The sequence below is a fragment of the Lissotriton vulgaris genome, chromosome 4_1 (genome assembly GCF_964263255.1).
Source record: "Lissotriton vulgaris chromosome 4_1, aLisVul1.2, whole genome shotgun sequence".
Classification (NCBI taxonomy): Eukaryota; Metazoa; Chordata; class Amphibia; order Caudata; family Salamandridae; genus Lissotriton; species Lissotriton vulgaris.
This window is the reverse complement of record NC_141691.1, coordinates 980,430,710-980,450,372: the sequence shown is the minus strand read 5'-3', so window position 1 is coordinate 980,450,372 and position 19,663 is coordinate 980,430,710. Positions and strand designations below refer to the sequence as shown.

Here is a 19,663-nt window from a genome sequence, read left to right as displayed (position 1 = left end):
GTCTGATAACATTGCCTGAAATAGGCGACCATGCGAGGAGGAATAAAGCCTGTTCGCCAAAATTCTAAAATTTTTAAGCTGGAAGGCATAGCAATACAACAAAAGATCAGGTAACGCAAGGCCTCCCAACTTCAACCCCCTTCTCAATTTCCTCCAAGCTATCCTGGGAGATTTTGTGGCCCAAATAAATGAGCTGATCTTCCCTTGTAGGTTGGCAATGTCCTTATGGGCAAATGATAGAGGCATGTTATTAAACAAAAAAGTTATTTTGGGGAAGATAGTCATTTAAATTAAATTCACTCTTCCATAGATGTTCAAGGGAGGACCCGCCCACTTAAATAATAACTTGCTGACTTCCTTTACCACTGTCTGCCAACTAGTTTTGGCGGTATCTGCTAGTTTCTGTGTGAGGTGTATTCCCAGATATCTCATTTTTTGTTTGGCACCCTGTACCGGGGAAGGACTGTTCCAACTCATGATTTCGGTTTTCTCTTTGTTTATTTTGTATCCTGATAACCTTCCAAAGTCTTCAGATAGTTTAAACAATATGGGGATAGCTTCTACGGGGTTTGTGGTATAAAGGAGAAGATCGTCTGCATATAATGCCGTTTTGAGTTCTAACTCCCCCATTTTAAAAGGTAGAATAGCAGAATCCGATCTCAAGGAACATACAAAGGGCTCGATGTATACATCGAACAGTAGGGGGGACAGGGGACAGCCCTGCCTTGTGCCTGTGGAGATGTTGAACCAGTCTGTCATACCCCCATTAATCAGGACTCTGGCCCTGGGGGTCTTATATAATGATTTAATACCCTCAACAAAAATGGGGGGGAACCCAAACCTAGTCATTGTCTCCCAGAGGAACACCCAGTTAACCTGATCGAAAGCCTTAGCGGCATCTATCGCTACTATGGTTAGTGGGAGTCCTCTTTCTTTTTCTACATCTATTGCCCCAAACACCTGAAACGTGAGTTCGTTGAGCTGCCGACCTGGTATAAAACCCCTCTGATCTGGATGGATGATTGACTTAATAACTTTTGCTAACCTAGAGGCTAGTAATCCAGAAAAGATTTTCAGATTGGAGTTTAGGAGGGAAATCGGCCTATACGATTCCATCCTCTGAGGGTCCTTGTTTGGTTTTGCTATTAAGACAATAGTAGCCTCCAGCCAAGAGGTAGGAATACTTTCCCCATGTAGAAGAATTCTGTTAAAAAGTGAGACAAGCAGAGGCAGAGTTTCTTCTAGGTTGTCCTCATAAACTTCTGTTGGCAAGCCATCAGGGCCCGCCGCTTTCCCACGGCTCATCTTCTTCACTTGCACCCTTATCTCACCTTCTGTAATTTCACTAGCCAACAAGCTCTTTTCCTCCTCGAGTAGTTGGGGCAGATCTCTCAAGCCTAGCCAGGTTACTACCTCCTCAACTTCGATACAACCATCCTCTTGGTGTAGCCCCTTAAAGAACCCCCTGGCTTCCTCCTTGATCTCATCTTCCCCTGTTATCAAAGTCCCTGAGACTCGCTGAATTAGCGAATCTATATTATTCCTGCTCCTCTCTACCCTCGCCTTCCAGGCAAGGAGGGCCCCACATTTCTCCCTGTACTCAAAGTTCTTCATTCTGCTGACCTCCCACCTATCCTTGATGACTTTATCACTTCTTGCTTGGAATAGAGATTGAAGTTCCAGAATATCTTTTTCTAGCCTCTGGATACTGTCTCTATCTGCCAGGACCGCTAACTGCAATTCCAAGTCTTTCTTCTTAATCCCTTCGAGGTCTTCAATGTCTCTTATCTTTGATGATTTTCTTTTAAAGGACATCAGAGAGCTCAGTATACCTCTTAAATAGGCCTTAAAGGATTCCCATACCAGTTGTTCTGTGCCTGAACCTATGTTGAAAAGAAAGAACTCAGATATACTTTCTTTAACCTTAGATTTTATTCTGATTCTGCAACAGGAGTGTTCTGTCTAGGGTCCATCTGACCACGATAGGCTTGATCCTGAAGTTTAATACAAGCTCTATCGCTGAATGATCAGAAAAGCCTACTCGAATATGGGTTACCGACACTATGTTGGGCATTAAGGTGCGGTCTACCAAAAAATAATCTATTCTTGAATACTGCTTATATTTCATGCTGTAAAAGGAATATTCTCTAACATCACCATACTTGGCCCTCCATGCGTCCTGTATATTAAAATATTTCATGATGTTCCTTAGAGCTAGGAAAGAGTTTTTAGGGGTAGAATACTTTGCTCCAGAAGTGCGATCTAGCTGACTATCAAAGACCAAGTTGAAGTCACCTCCTAATATTACTGGCGCTTTATGCTGTAATAAGCTACCCTCTAACTTCAAAAGAAAGTTGGAGTTATCCTCGTTGGGGCCATAGTACACCGCACACGTGTAAGGAGCGCTATCTATTAACAGGGCCGCCCAACTTTTCTTCTGGCTCCTGGGAGTGCTCACACTGCCTGGCAGGAGGTCAGAAGCCTGTTTTGGTAGCAGCAGGGGCCGAAAAACCCAGGCCTGCCAGCTAGGGTAACTAGATGGGCAACCACTAGGTAGCAACCTGGGTGCATGCCTACCTTCCCTTGACTCCAAATTCAAGTCAGGGTAGAGAAGGCATGTTTTTTGACACCAAAGTTAACATATATAGGTGGTACCATAAGGGAGTTAACAACCCATGTCTGCCTGGCTGCCAGTCCCATGTTATCTTATGGGCCACCTATCACATATAGTGTACTTGAATGGTAAAGTCACTATAGAGATAAATATCTACACTCTTAATATACTGCGCCCTGCCTACTGGGCACAAGACCTTCTCTAGGGGTGACTGACATATATATTTAAAAGCAGTGCTGTTACCCTGTCACACATGGCGAGGACAAAGTCAAAATGGAGCAGTGAACACTGTTCCTGCTGTCTGCAATGGCAGGTCTGCTGTCATCTGTTTACCTGGGTCACTCCTGGAGGCACAAACAGTGCTGAAGGCCCTGAGGAACCCCTTACCACCCATGCCCTGAGTACCACAGTACCACTTCAGTGGCAGCTGGCATCAACAGGGTGAGGGTCGGTGTGCAAGCTTAAATAAACCTAAAATATATTTTAAATAAAGTTAGCTAATGACAGGACCTCCTGCTCCAGACCTTATGCTGTGAGAGCAGCACCCTGATTGGAGGGAGCGATCTCACTCGGAGCTCCAGAGCACCCTGTTGGCCTGCACTGACTCTCACCCATCAGTCTTAAGACAGCTGTGTTAGAGGTTTCAAAGTGCGCATGTCTGGCTGGCCATCTCAAGACGGCCGGCCAAAGGGACATGCACACTTTGAAAAGTGCAAATACTGCCCACCCTCCTGCCCCACCACTGTCCTGATGCTCAGTTCAGGGCGGGAGGATGAAAAATTAAATGGTAATGAATCACCATTTTATTTTTTATCTCAGGGCTTAGGGGGGATTTTTAAGTGAGGCAACCCTCCATCGCTCAAACAGAGGAGCAGGCGCTGTTCCAATTACCAGGAACTTATAAGGGAGGTTGGTCTCTGTTGATGGGGGTTGCCAATTACACATCACTGTTAGGGAGAGAGCACTGACACTAGAGCCTGGTAGGCAAGCTTCAGTGCACTGTCAGAGTGGAAAACCAGCATCTAGCAGTCCAAATGGGGGCAAAAAGTGGGGGGACATCTGCAAAAAGTCCAGTTTTCTTACACTGCCTTTGCCTTTCAAGCATTCTCTCTCTCTGCTCCCTCTTTCGATCTATTCTCTTGTTGCTTCTCTCTTTCTCTGTATTCCCTCTCTGCTTCACTGTTTCTCTCGATCTCTCTTTCTCTCCGACCTCTCTTTCTCCACAGTTCTCTCTCTATCTGTATTGCTCTCTTTCTATTTATCTTTCTGTGTACATATTCCAGTGTGAGCATTCACTGTGTTGTAACAGTCAGTGCTCAAACAACACAGGTCCATAATGTCACTAGAAAACAAAAACCCAGATTAACTGCTGTATAACTCCATAATGTAGTTTTTTAATTTCAGGATTCTCATGTTTCAAGGAAAATCCTGAATAGTATTTCACTGATGTTTTTTTAGAAATAAATACACATTAATTGCTGTTCATAACCTGCAATAAGATACATTTTCATGAGTAGACAACTTTGTTTAATGGGAAACATGTCTTGCAAAGTGTAATCTCTGTCTTTTGACTATCTTCAGCTTATGGAGTGGATGCGGACATGGTCCGAGTTGGAGGAACCGTTCCAATCGCTAGAACCTTTCAAGATCTGACTGGGAAGCATGTGATGCTATTAGGCATTGGAGGGGCTGATGATGCTCTCCATGGCCAAAATGAGAAAATCAGCAGGTATGGGCCACATTAGCATGCCTCCGTTTCTCATCAGAAGGTTTATCTAGATCAGTTGTGAAAAAAATTAGATTGTTATTTTATGTGTAGCAGCCTTTGTATGGTGCCTTAATCCATTATCTGAACAATGGAATTGTGGGAGCTGTACTGAAAACAATGCATTGGTTATTTTTAATGTTGAAAATGTTACACTCTTTGAGTGGAATTTTCTAATAGCCTCATAGCCCTTTTGCCTCAGGCTATACCAGTTGCTAAAATCTCATTATTTACCCAAGTCAACTTGGGTTCAGGACCTTTAACAACCGGGTTATCCCTTGGCAGTGGGCAGTGAGGCTATAAATTGACTTTTTAGTGCTTTCTTGATCTTTGGATCCTTTTTATAGGATTGCGGGATAACCATTGATTGGTAGTGTATGGTTGTTTGTTAGCATAAATCATTCTACTAAAACCAAAGCAGGCACTTGCTGCAGAATAATCCTGCATTTTCAACCTGCTCATTGAAAATGTATCTAAAGATTTGTTTTCCTTTACAAAACTATTAAACTACTATAAGCTCACAAGTCCACCAATCACCTATGCAGCTGTGTTATCGCTGTCATTTTGTCTTTTGCACCTGCTGGCTTCACTGTCTTATTAGGGGCATAACTACGTAGGGTACCCCTAATATTGCGTGATCATTCAAATAGCAGATTTGGTGCTCTCTGGAACACATTTTGATGTACCCTGAGATAGGGAGATTCTCCAATGGTCTCCCCACCCTGCAGTGCCACAGAGGTACCCCCTCCTAACTCCATGTTAGTAGGCCTACTGGCCTTTGTAATTCTAGTAGCCTGGGGCTGAAGGAGTGCTATTCATGATAGTTTTTAAGTGCTTAAAATGTTTGCAAACATTCTGTGCATCTGTTTTACACTAGTGATTGTGAGCATCCGAACATGTGTACATATGAGAGACTTACTTTTATTGCATCTTTTTGGGAGTTTTTCTTAGCTGATTGGGAATTACTATGTTTGTGAGAATTGTAGATGCAAGATATAGTATAGATGGTGCCAACAGAGAAAAATAAGGGCAGTCAATCTCTATTTTTTATTCTTGCTCACCATTGTTTCCAGGAACTGTTTGGAGAGAATACACAGGCTTTTCAGCTATAATAGACCCCTAGAGAGTCAACATGGCCATCTGCTTGTAGGCAGTGTCTACCACAGTGCATCTGGGAAGAAATGAAAGTGTGTCCTTCCCTTTTATGTTGGAAGAGCATTGTGACTGGGAGGATGCATTTCACGAAGGTCTTCTCCCTCTCCTTCACCCACACCCAACCTAGGGATTAATTTGAGGCTGACTGCCCTCCCAGGAGCCACTCTGAGGCAGAAACCCCCACTACAGCCTTCCTGGCTGGAGTTTCAAACTATATGAGATTTAAAGACTGATTGACAGTTGGCAATTGCCTATTGGAAACAAAAGCCGGACCACCACTCCATCTCTTTGAAAAACACATTTGGGGATATAGAGCTAAGTGGGGATCCATTGCCTTCTGAGTAGGAACAAGTGATAAGGCCCTGCTGGTCTGCCTGCTGTTGACACTGGCCTTGCTGCATGATTCCCCGCACCCATCTCAACTAACCCAGAGATACAGACACAGCTCATTAAAGTCCTCTCCAGCCCTCACCAGAGACTGGATGAGGACTGCACCAACAAATTACTTCCACAAGTCCAGGTGAGCTGAGTGGTAGCTCTGCCTGGAGAGCTAAATTCCTCTATGCACTGGCATTATGTGTTGTTCTTCGTAGATTCTGCGTTTTTGGCAGCCGTCTAGAAAGCCGTTTTCTTCTAAGCTAGCCAAAAACAAGTGGTCTCTGTGTTTGTGGGAATTCCCCCCTTGTTATGGGTTAGACTGCAGTCTGCCTTTCTTCATTATCAAAGTTCTTCTCACCTCAGTGAGTAGCCAATGACCCAGAGTTTCAAGGGCCCCATATCATGAGGCAGTCCCACTTCAAGGGAATTACACCACCAACTCCAAACCCAGGAGACAAGATAATCTCCCTGGACCTAGTAACTCAATATTCCAATCTCTGAGTCACTGGTCCTTTCCTTTGCAGCTTAATGCCACTGCTTGGTCTTTGTTTCAGGTTGTAGGTCAATGTTTCCATTGAGTTGGACTGCAAATTATGCAAAGTCACTCAGTTTGCGTCGAACAATTGCAGTGACCCATTTTAGAGTGTTGTATTTAATAAGGGATAATGATCTCAAAAGGTTTAGGATTGTGAATATTGCTTGAACCATTCCATCTTTTCAGTAGCTGCAGTAATATAGAGTTGTGCTTCCTCCTATCCAGGACAACCCCAGAGTTCTTGATCCGTTAGTCAGTAAAGGCAGGGGTCCTCGTTTTAATGTTGTATTCTAATATATGTGTCAGAAGTGGCCTTTTTGTTTCCTCAGTATCTGTGCGATGCTCTCAATAACCAACCTTCCAGCACCACTGATTTGGTATGCTATTACAGCACCAAGAGTCAGGGTGGCCATATGAGGGATAGGGAATGGGTAGGGGATAGCAGGGAAGGAGACCTGTAAAGACAAAAATACACAAAACAAACAACACAAAAGCAAATAAAATCTTGTAGACTTCTGAATAACAAAATAAACCTTAGTGGTTTCTATGTACTATTACTCTCTTGAGTCAAATAAATATCAAAGCCACAGAAAATCTTGTTTAATCAAGATTTTCTGTGGATGAGGTTCATAACGATCATCACAATCTGTTTACCATCTGATAACTTGTTCATAAAACGCTACAATGCTGTCTGAAAAGTGGCAATTAATAATCTTGTAATTATTAATTAATTGTGTGCTTATATAGCGCTGGAATCACTCCCGAAGGGGTACCTCCGCGCTTCGACCGCTGCGAAACCCTTCCTGGCTTCCCTGAGAGATGGTCCCTTAATGGGTATCTCCAGGGTGAGACCAGGCATCCCCGGCGGTCTGGTGGGGCCGTTAGTGAAGATGAGGCAAGCTAGTGCCCAGAGTTGCCGAGTGTGATCGCTGATCAGAGTGGGCACCGAGGCAAGAGAATTATCGAGTCCACTGACCCTGGTCCAGAAACCTGCCGCGTCGGGAATCGAACCCTGATCCCGGGCCATCCTCTGCTCTCGGGTCTGCCGCCTCTAACCAGTGAGCCACACTACTTCACGTAATGCCTTCTATAAGGAAATAGCTGCGTTATGTAAATTTAACATCAACCCTTTGTTATTTGTAACTTGTATCTCAATGCCAACACTCACGGGTTAAACTATCTCGAGCCCGAGATGGAGTTTTGTTAAATAGATCATGCACAAAATAAATCATGCATGAATTTGACGAAGCAATTTGCCTGCAAGAGATGAATGTAAACATGCGTTTTAGCGCTCAGAGTACGACCTACTCTGAAAACATGTAAATCAGCCGACAACAGAGGAGGCGCGTTCTTAGACAGCGACAACCCCAGAAGCCAAGTCAGACTCCCAGGATGCCGACCAGAATATGAGGAATCACTGCCAGAGGCCCAGGAACCAGAAGAAACACTCGCCTCCAAAGGCAATCCCTCAGGACTGCCAGAACACTGATCAGGACGGAGACGGTGTAGTGTAGTTCCTATATTCCCAATAGGCTCCTATATTCCCAATAGGCTGTGCGCATTGGAATAATATATCCAATTAGACGTTGGACTGAGGTCGACTAGGTTTCTATCGAATATACTAAACTTAATTGTGAGTGCCAGCTAGCTCAGAGGTCACTAGAAACTTTCTCGAATTCACAAAAAGGAATTAGTTTCTGACAACCGCATAAACATGACAACTTTCTTTCCCAAGAATAAGAAATATATCTCTAGAGTCGCGGAAACAATAGATAAGTATTTCACCCAGTCAATCGTGCATGCTTCATTTCAACAGAGTTTGTAGAGAAATAGAGAGACAGGCATTTTCAATAATATTGAACAGTCTTCTTTCTCATACAAGAGATGTGAACTGCTACAATCGTTAAGCAGACTGCAAAGTATAATGCGGACAGGGAGAATAGTATTATAAAATAATACTGTAAAAGAATTGTATGGTTTCAAAGCCATATAAAAATACATTCATAAATAAAATTGACTAAAAATACTTAACTGGTGCTTCTAAATATGCCTACCCCAATGTACCTAACCTAAGTCTAGTACGCGGGAAGAAGTAAGTATTGTTTAGCATAAGTTTAGTTGTTTTTTGCCAAGAATCTACCAAAGGTTTCTCTAGGTTCTAATCAGCTCCATACCTTGGTTTAGAAGGACGGAGGTCTGTTATATCTGTCTCAGGACACGATTTCCCAACATCCCGCAAGGGGAGCTTGGAAACACCGGAGCTGTATTCTCATCGAGAGAAAGTCAGCCTCTTGATCAGTGCGTCAGCTGGAGGGTCGGCTTCCTTCAGCACTTGCTGTAGCAAGCTTCGTCGGGCAAGTAGATAGTCGAACTGCTCCGAACCACCGTAGTTTGCTATAGCAAGTGAAGGTATATTTATACCTTGAAGGTGTTTAGGAATGCCATAGATTGACGTAAAGTCGGGCATAATAACATCAGGAAAGAACCCCTAGGGAATAGTTGTTCTTTGCAAAGTACATGAGTTCTTGGATAAATCAATATTCCACCAAGGGGAACTTCCCTAACTGCTTAAGCCGATTTTCCAAGGAATCGTTGTGACGTTTGGTACGGGTGGACGTAGCCATGCCTGTATTTGGTCTGCATGGGCTATGCCTAAATAAGGGTTTGATTTCTATGCCTATATACGGGTAATGTGAATTATACCTATATAAGGGCATGAATCGGGAAAATTCACTCAGAGCTTTAAACGCCACACAACACCCACTCCACTTTATTATGTATGACATTTTTAAGTTCTAAACACATTAAAACATATCTAAACATTAAAATTGCATTCAAATTGGTTGTACACGAAAGCATTTGTGCTGTACGCATTTAAAGCAATGTTGCATTCAAAGCATATAGATGACATTTGAAAATGCTATCTGAATGAACCACGTGAATACATTTATGAAACGGCCCTTAATTACAGAAGAAAAAGTCGAGACCACTCCATGGCAGATTATATAAACTGTTTGAGTATGGACATGGTCAAATATTGTCTCTCAGACGTTTTTCAAAGAATTCTAGTTCTCTATGAATAGTTCTACTATGAGCAGATTACTTTGTGCCAAAAAAATGAAAAATACAAATTTGAAAAAACAAAAGCATGATCATAGAAAAAATAGAGTTCCCAAGTTAGAAACTTGTTTTGAAAAAATGAAGGCCGAATTCAGAGTTTCTCAGAACACTGTGTGCTAATTCAAAAGTCAGTGTTATTGTTCGGAGAAAACATCAGGGGCCAGATGTAGGTAAAATAGATTTACCGATTTTTAATTACCAAATTTTACTGATTCGGTAATTAAAAATCGGTAAATCTAAGGGGTGGATATGTAGGTATTCCAGATGTGCTGGAATGCCGATTCGGAAGAATTCGGTATTTGCCGATTCGCTAAATACCGAATCGGTAATGCCCATTCATTCCTAAGGGCTTTGAAGCCCATAGGAATGAATGGGCATTACCGATTCGGTATTTACCGAATCGGTAAATACCAATTTTCACAAGGGTGCAGGGGGTGTCACTTTGACACCCTCTGGCACCCCCAAAACAGGCTCGGGTGCCATGTGGCAGGCATACATGCCCTAAGGGCAGGTCTGCCTGTCACATGGCATAGGTATGCATGCACACATGTGCATGCACACCGGAATCAGTATTTTACCATCAAATTGGATTTGATGGTAAAATACCGATTCGGTAAGGCCTCTGGGACTCTGAAGAGTCCCACCTACATCTGGGTGCCTCAGAATCGGTAAAATTACCGAATTTGTATTTTACCGAATCGGTAAAATTACTGAATCGGTAATTTTACCGATTCAGTAAAATATTGCCCCCTACATACCTGTCACCCATTTACCGATCGGTAACTGCCAAAATTGGTCGTTACCGATCGGTAAATGGCCTCAAACGGCCACCTACATCTGGCCCCAAATCTTCTAAGTCTGAAAAGAATTAGTCTACCATGGTAGGTGAAAGTTGGATTACCTTGTTAAGAAGATTAATTGCACAAAGTTGAGAAGCATCGCCTTCAGCGTTGGTTGCGTTAGCAATGTTCAAGTTGGATACCTGTGTGCCGCTCTCCTCTTGTACCTCACCGTCAGCATTTTGCGTCTGTGAGATCTCAATGAATGCCGTCAACAGAATTGATGGCCGGTGGGGACAACACTGTGCATGGGCCTTTACCAGGTCCAGCAAAGCATCAACATCCGTTGGCATGACTGATGGGAGTGTGAGATAGATGTCTAACATGCATTCTTCTCCACATAGCAAGCATCATAGAGCAGCTAAAATGCAATCTTGCCAGATTGGTCTAAATGACATAAACCATGTGGTATTTAATTCTCTTAAACAAGTTAATCCCAAAATTTGGACTATGCGCTCACGACACTTCATTGCCAGAAGAGTGTTCTCCATGGTGATCTGGGTATCACTGGTGATTTGGCTTGCCATATCGGAGCAAAAGTGGCAAAAATAGTATCCCTGCTGCGAGTTCCAAACCGAGAGGCAATCCACCAAACACAGATTGCACGAAGTTTGGAAAAATTCCTAGGACTGCTTCAAAAAGTGCTAACAGTCCCAAAAAAATCATCTTAAATACATATACAATACCACTCGTATCAGACATGTTTAAGATACAACCTAACATTTCTGAGAAATATACAGGGAAGTTTGTAGTTAATAGGGTGTGTATCTCTGCAGAAGTCCTTGCGACTTGCAGATCATAGTTTTCTTTGGCCGAGGTCAATGGCACAGTCTTTTGTTAAAGAATGGCTTTCATTCTGCTCAAAGTATCAATTCATATAGAAGAGATGCTCAATGAAGGCCATAACGGAGACTCCTGGTCTGTTTTAGTCTTTGGAAACAATACTTGCATACAGCAAGTGACCCTGGCTGACACAGTTACGAGATAGGCTAAACCTGGCAACATGCCACAGCAGCTGTGATGATTCAACATAATGTAACTTCCATTAGAAAGTTGCCTAAAAACTGGATCAATCACTGCAGCTGGTGAACCTTGCAGGTGGCATGATAAATTGTTAGAGGAACCATCGCAGGCCCCGTGTAAGTTTATACCCTGACATAGGAGAGAACCGCTTAGTGCATTTTCACAATTATTACCACTAAGAAACATTTCTTTCCCCCCACTCCAATGTCTGTGTGCATAAGGTAATTCCCAGGATGTCTTTATGTATTCTTTAGCCAACCTTTCATATAGGCCTGCTGGTATGGTAGGGTGTTTAAATATCGATTACAAAAATATAGTTGACAAAAATATAGTTGTATAAATATCGCTTACAAAAATATCGACTCCCTATACCTAAACAGGTAAGTACATAAATATCTACTCAAAAATATTGTTGTAATAAATATAGATGTTAAAAATATCAACTTTTTTAATTAATTGAAATTACATTAAATAATTAAAAAATATAAGTACTATTAACAAAATACATTACATTACTTTTATATTTTAACTATTTATAACAAATTAACTACATTTTTTCATTATAAACTTAATAAATGTGTACATATACATATATTTAACACATACAATTATATAACAACAATAATACATACATTTAATAAAAATATAAAAAATATTATTAGTTAAAACATTTGATAGCGAAGGGGTAAAAATTACTATTCCCACTCCACTGAGTGCAACACTAGGCAAAGCGCTGGATAGCGTAGGGGTAAAAATTACTATTCCCACTCCAGAGAGTGCAACAGTAGGGAAAGCGTTGGATAGCGTAGGGGTAAAAATTACTATTCCCACTCCAGAGGGTGCAACAGTAGGGAAAGCGTTGGATAGCGTAGGGGTAAAAATTACTATTCCCACTCCAGAGGGGGCAACAGGAGGTAAAGCGCTGGATAGCGTAGGGGTAAAAATTACTATTCCCACTCCAAAGGGTGCAACAGTAGGGAAACCATTGGCTAGCGTAGGGGTAAAAAATTACTATTCCCACTCCAAAGGGTGCAACAGTGGGGAAAACGTTGGATAGCGTAGGGGTAAAAATTACTATTCCCACTCCAGAGGGTGCCACAGTAGGGATAGCGTTGGATAGCGTAGGGGTAAAAATTACTATTCCCACTCCAGAGGGTGCAACAGTATGGAAAGCGTTGGATAGCGTAGGGGTAAAAATTACTATTCCCACTCAAAAGGGTGCAACAGTAGGGAAAGCGCTGGATAGCGTAGGGGTAAAAATTACTAATCCCACTCCAGAGGGTGCAACAGTAGGGAAAGCGTTGGATAGCGTAGGGGTAAAAATTACTATTCCCACTCCAAAGAGTGCAACAGTGGGGAAAACGTTTGATAGCGTAGGGGTAAAAATTACTATTCCCACTCCAGAGGGTGCAACAGTAGGGAAAGCGTTGGATAGCGTAGTGGTAAAAATTACTATTCCCACTCCAGTGAGTACAACAGTAGGGAAAGCGCTGGATAGCGTAGGGGTAAAAATTACTATTCCTACTCCAGAGGGTGCAACAGTAGGGAAAGCGTTGGATAGTGTAGGGGTAAAAATGACTATTCCCACTCCAAAGGGTGCAACAGTAGGGAAAGCGCTGGATAGCGTAGGGGTAAAAATGTATATTCCCACTCCAAAGGGTGCAACAGTAGGGAAAGCGTTGGATAGCGTAGGGGTAAAAATTACTATTCCCACTCCAAAGGGTGCAACAGTGGGGAAAGCGTTGGATAGCATAGGGGTAAAAATTACTATTCCCACTCCAGAGGGTGCAACAGTAGGGAAAGCGCTGGATAGCGTAGGCATAAAAATTACTCTTCCCACTCCACAGGGTACAACAGTAGGGAAAGCGCAGGAACTCAAAAAAAGATAATAAACCATCTGTCAAATTTAGTATAAAATTTATTGTAGATTATATACATATTTAATATATACATTTAAATATATTATTATTAACAAACACCAACACACCTAAAATTAATTACTCAATTACATTTAATATTTACTAATTAATTATTGATTAGTATTGTATTTTCAAAATATTTACATAATTAATTATTTGACAGCTTTCACACCATATTCACTTATGAACACCACAACCCAAACTAAAATTGATTTACTCTTTTAAAAATCAAAATTATTTAATTATATTTAATTAGTCATTAATTAATTAATTATTCAATAAAAATGTAATTAATTCACTACATTTTCACTTAACAATTCCAGTACACACACCTAAAATTAATTAAAAATTAACATAATTAATTACCATAATTAATTATCAATTAACTAATTGAAATTAATTAACTAATAATTATTAACCTATTTATATTAAATTAACACATTAATTAATCAATTATTTTAATATATTTAAATTACTTCCCACCCTATTCCCCTATAAACCCACAACCCGCTACAGAACTATTAACACTAAATTCAACATAAAATACATTATTAACTAATAAAATGCTACAAAATATACTAAATTGACAAACAATACTCATTAAAAACACTAAATTACTTATAATTATTAAAAATTCGATATTTTTGTAAACTATGTTTTTGTAAACGATATTTATTACAACTATATTATTGTTATCGATATTACTTACCTGTCTGTCGATATTCTGGTCAAACTATATTTTTGATATCGATATTTCTTCTTGTAGATATTTCTGCGGCGATATTAATGTAACTCGATATTTTCCCGTCGATATTCCCGCTCTACACCTGCTGGTATACGTTTTAAGCAATACTGAAAGTGGAAAATTGTAACAGGCAGAGTGATTGTACTGTGTATTATCCATTCAATAGCTGTTTTTTCAGCGAGCGGGGGGCAGATGTAAAAATTGTCTCTGCTGCTACCAGCCAACCGCCCCTCCAGACCCGGTTCCAGACGGGGGTCGGTGTGCAGTTACCGATTGAACTGCTATTGAATCGCCCAGGTGTCGGGCGTGGCGAGGCGGAGCGTGCATTAAGGATTTTTGGCTGAACTCGAGGACGCCTGAGTGGAGGAGGAGGACGCGGAGTCAAGGTTAGTTGGGGCTTTAACCTGGTCTCTCGAACACCACAGGGAACAGTGCAAGCTGAAGAAGAAGCTTTGATTGGCTGGGGGGTCTTACCAGAGGCAAATCACTTTACTGACCAGGTTTACAGGAGCGTTGCTGCTGGAGGCAGAGCCCCTGTGGGTGTACCGCGCCGGTCTCCCTCCGCCGCTGTGCGTGTAACAGCTGCCGAGAGGGGGGGAACGAGAGGGTTGTCGAACTACCCTTTCCAGCTGCCCCGTGACCAGGAAGAGAAGGCGGGAAGTGAGAGCGCGCTGCTGGCGCATAAAACAGACGAGCCCCATCGGCAGAGCGGGGGTCTTACCAGAGGCGAATCACTTTACTGACCAGGTTTACAGGAGCGTTGCTGCTGGAGGCGGAGCCCCTGTGGGTGTACCGCGCCGGTCTCCCTCCGCCGCTGTGCGTGTAACAGCCGCCGAGAGGGGGGGACCGAGAGGGTTGTCGAACTACCCTTCCCAGCTGCACCGTGACCAGGAAGAGAAGGCGGGACCTGAGAGCGCGCTGCTAGCGCATAAAACAGACGAGCCCCATCGGCAGAGCGGGGGTCTTACCAGAGGCGAATCACTTTACTGACCAGGTTTACAGGAGCGTTGCTGCTGGAGGCGGAGCCCCTGTGGGTGTACCGCGCCGGTCTCCCTCTGCCGCTGTGCGTGTAACAGCCGCTGAGAGGGGGGGACCGAGAGGGTTGTCGAACTACCCTTACCAGCTGCACCGTGACCAGGAAGAGAAGGCGGGACCTGAGAGCGCGCTGCTGGCGCATAAAACAGACGAGCCCCACCCGCGTCGCGGGAGCGCCGGGCGAAGCCCGGGCAAAGGGCGGGCCCTCTACGGCCCTCCAAGGCCATACAAGGCTGGGCTGGGCCACGTTATTAACAACTGCTGGCCTGCATCGATTTGCTGCATACAAGGTACAGTTGGGCCTTCTTGGGTGGCATAGGACTTTTCATACTCTACCCTCTCCAGTCCTAACTTTACAAGCTACCACCAGACTTATATCATAAAGAGGACGCCAAGTAAAATATGAGGAGAGGATCCAAAATAAGTAAAATGCCCACCTTAAGATCAAATTCCAGACAGAAAGGTGACAACCCACAGTCGCAGCCTCTCCCTACCTTAACAGCGATAGACAAAATGCTGCAAAAACAATTGGAGTAGTGGCTACAGCCATTGAGAACACAGAAAGGCGACTCTCGCTAGCACCCACTGTAGCTATCCACGATACAGAGGAGGGCCAGGTGATATCCTTAATAGATAACCCAGACGCCAGTTTTTCCTTAACCTCCTCGTATGTAGAACTCCCCTGTGCACAGCCTATTCCAAAAATTCCAAACAACATGCCCGGAGTCACAGATCTCACAAATTTAGAGCAGTCACCATGAGTAATCACACAAATGAGCAACCCAGGTAAGCCTGCCCAAAAGTCTAGAAAAAAGAGTGCTTGTAAACCAAATAACAAAAAGGGGGGCAAAGAGAATTGTAAGGCCAATCACAATCTGATAACCCCGATGGTTAGCACCGTATCTGGCATACCCTGCTGGGTAGCCAATATGGTGGCAGACCTCAAGGCAGAACTAGAAGAGTCCATCCGGACTCAGCTTAAACCCCTAATGGCCAAACTGGACAGACTAACATCTGTCATAAACAACAAGGTGATAGGACCAACTAGACAGGTGCCCCAAATATCAACTACAGCCTCAGATAATCCTAATAATACTGGATCCGGGGCTGAAGAGAATACAAGTAAGGGAATAACAACTTCTTCCCTAAAATCCGGCAAATCAATAAATAATACAGTCCCACAAAACAACATGCCGGCGAAAACCAACTCACACCCAACGACTAACACAAAGAGTATAGTACCACAGGAAAATAAAAACCAAGGGAAAAGCTCCACGTCAGTAGCTAAGGCAAGCCAAAGCAAAGATAACATTGGAAACACCACCCAACCTAAAACTAACAACTCTCTAGGCATCCCTAGAGAAAAATCTGGAGGGCGGTTCCACTCTATTAATCTACCACCAGAAGCACTACCGTACGTAGTGATGCTAACAGGAGTACCGCCCCTAAAAGACGGAAAAAGAGAACATGAAGGGGAGTTAAGGAACAAATGTGTCCAATGGTTAAGGACCAATGAACCATTGCCCTTACACATGTCTGGGGAAATATTATCTGTTAGAAGGGGGCAGTGGATAGGAAATGGTGCAAAAACGATAGCAGGGGACGTAATCGCAATAAACTTCAGGGACACTTCGGTAGTCACCCATATATGTAATTCCCCCTCGATGGCACAACAAACAAACATATACCCCCTACCTCTATCATATTTCTATCCCTTGCACCCAAAACATGGACTGCCGTATACAAATAGGGCACGAGCAAACATTGCCCCAAACCCCATGCAGTTCCATAGAGCAGAAAATTGGCAGGCACCTTGGCAGGCACCACCCTTCTATGACCCAATAGTCGCAATGCATGCACACTGGAATAGGTTCTGCACCTTGGAAAATGTTGATTGACTCCAACTAAATAGGGAACTCAATCCAAGTCTGACGAAGGACAGCGCTACGAAAAGCAGGCAAAAACTAGGCTACTCGCCCCCTACTATCTTAACAGACCAAAGAAGTGCACCTATTGTATCCATGGATGAACACCCATTAGTGAACATTAATGATAATCTAAAGTCTGGACAGAACACCGCGTCCTGGGAAGGTTCTTCACTAAACAAAATGGGCACCTCAGTGACATTGGGAGAGGTTCCAGCCAGCCACTCCATGACCACTAGTAATCAAAAAGCGGAGGTTGAGCAAGGCATAAAAATCTTATCATGGAACATTGCAGGGATAGCAGCCAAACATAATGTGAAGGAGTGGAGAGAGTTTGTAACCAATTTCCACATTATCTGCCTACAGGAAACCTGGACTGTTGACCACAGTCAATTTCCACTAGATGGGTTTAAAAGTTTTGGGGTCCCCGCAGTAAAAGCACCATCTGGAAGAGCTATGGGTGGATTAATCACATATGTGGACCTTCGCATCCAGGGGCACTGGTCAAACCTAAACTGTGCCTCCAAAAATATGCAAGCAATCGGCTTTTTACACAAAGGTCTAAAAATCATCCTGATAAACTGGTATAACTCGGTGGGCACACGGAATAAAAATAAAACCTTGAAAGAACTGGATGAATATTTCAAAAACCTATCTTCATCTAACCACGCCAAGGGTGTACCATACACGATTTTAGCAGAGGATTTCAATTGTCACCTTTGCGAAAAACTAAGACCCATAAATAAGGATTGGTCAAGGTGCACGGAGGAAAAGGGGCCCCACTTTGCCCACACCGTTGAAGGAAAGGAGATGGAGAACTTCACTAAGAGGCATAATTTATCGCCCATAATGGACCTGATAAAGATAGATAATAAGAAGGAACCTAACCCAATGTACAAAGGAAGAGGCTGTCACTCTTATATAGACTTTATCATGGTGTCCCCAACACTCAAAAAATGGATCACAAACTTTGATATCACTCTGAGCCCCTTCAGTGACCATAACCCACTGAAGATGAACCTTATATGCATAAACCTCAGAGAAGGAGTGGGTGCACCTGAAGCCTTAGAACAGGTAACTGCACAGGGGAGAAGGCTTAAATGGGCCAAGATAGATGGAGATAAATTCTATCTTGACCTTGTGATGAAGGGACAAGAACAACTAAAGATATGTCTGGATGAAAATGTGACCGGTCCAACTGTAGTTAGAGCATTTGAAGAAATTGCTAAACTTGTAGACAACCTACTGAAATCCTCACCCCGAACAGGACCAAAACAGCCCCTGATCCCACGTTGGTTTGACCACGATTGCACCAAGGCATTGAAAGACCTAAAAAAAAGCCTCACGGAACAACCGAAAGATAAAGCCAAGATTGCAGGGAAGAGAGCCATTTATAAAAAAGCTCTGAAAATACGTAAAAAATCCCTGCAACATCGAGCATGGGAGGATTTAAGGGAAGCAGCAGAGCGAGGCGATATGTCGGCTTTCTGGAGAACCATAAATGACCCATGTTTTAAAGACCCAAGAGGGCGGGACATAATAAACACCATTCTCCCTGAGCAATGGCGCAATCACTTTTGTGGTCTCTATAATCACACGGGGGGCACACCACAAGAAAAAGGGACAAAACCACCAACACCTACCGGTCTAATGTTCTCTTTAAAAGAAACAAAATCAGCCATTCAAGGGCTGTCAAAAAATAAAGCTCCCGGCCCCGACGGCATCCCCCCAGATCTCTACCTGAGCAACATTGAATTGTGGGCACCCGTTCTCACCAGGGTCTTGAACGAGGCAGTAGTGGCAGGACTGCCCCGCTCCTGGTCCTCCGCAACCATTGTCCCCATCTACAAAAAGGGCAGTCGGGACGACCCTCAATGTTATCGCCCAATCTCTCTGATAGATGTTATGGCAAAAGTTTTGGGACGTGTTATTTTAAATCGTCTGCAATCCTGGGCAGAGGACCATCATATTTTAACTGATGTACAGTACGGATTCAGAGAAGGGAGATCCACAACAGACCAATGCTTAAACCTATATCTCCTTACCGCTAAATACACCATCGCAGCCAAGGGGACTATTTATATGGGTTTATGGATCTCTCAGCGGCCTTTGATCGCGTCAACAGACAGAAATTATGGGCCCTGATGATTTCCATGGGGGTGGATCATGAAGTAGTAGACATCTTAAAGGCTCTACACTGGGAGACTACGGCTACAGTCCGTTACAATAACGAAGGGATGAAGACTGAACCGTTTCCCTGCACAAGTGGAGTGCGGCAGGGCTGCATTTTAGCGCCTTTTTTATTCTCTTTGTACATAAATAACCTGGACAAAGAACTCACGGAATTGGAAGTGGATTGCCCTAAGATCGGCCAGCGTCCGGTACCCGTCCTCCTTTATGCGGACGACGCTGTGCTGCTAGCCCGTACGCCACTGGGACTACAAAAATTAATTGATGGGTTTGTAAATTTTTTGAATTCTTTGGACCTTTCAGCAAACCTGGAAAAATCTTTTGTTATGACCACAGGCCGGAATCCAAAAAACAACTTCTCGTACAGCATAGGTAGCCACAAGCTGGGAACAGTTAAGACATTTTCCTACCTTGGTGTCC

General features: G+C 43.2%; 1 protein-coding gene across 1 annotated transcript in view; it reads left to right on the top strand.

Moving 5' to 3' along the window:
- Positions 1–19,663, top strand: part of LOC147722777 (cytosolic non-specific dipeptidase-like) — a 504,245-nt gene that overhangs the window by 379,931 nt on the left and 104,651 nt on the right. The window contains exon 11 of the mRNA XM_086965241.1: positions 4,196–4,343. Within this exon, the coding sequence (XP_086821367.1) occupies positions 4,196–4,343 (148 nt within the window). The remainder of the gene's footprint in view (positions 1–4,195; positions 4,344–19,663) is intronic.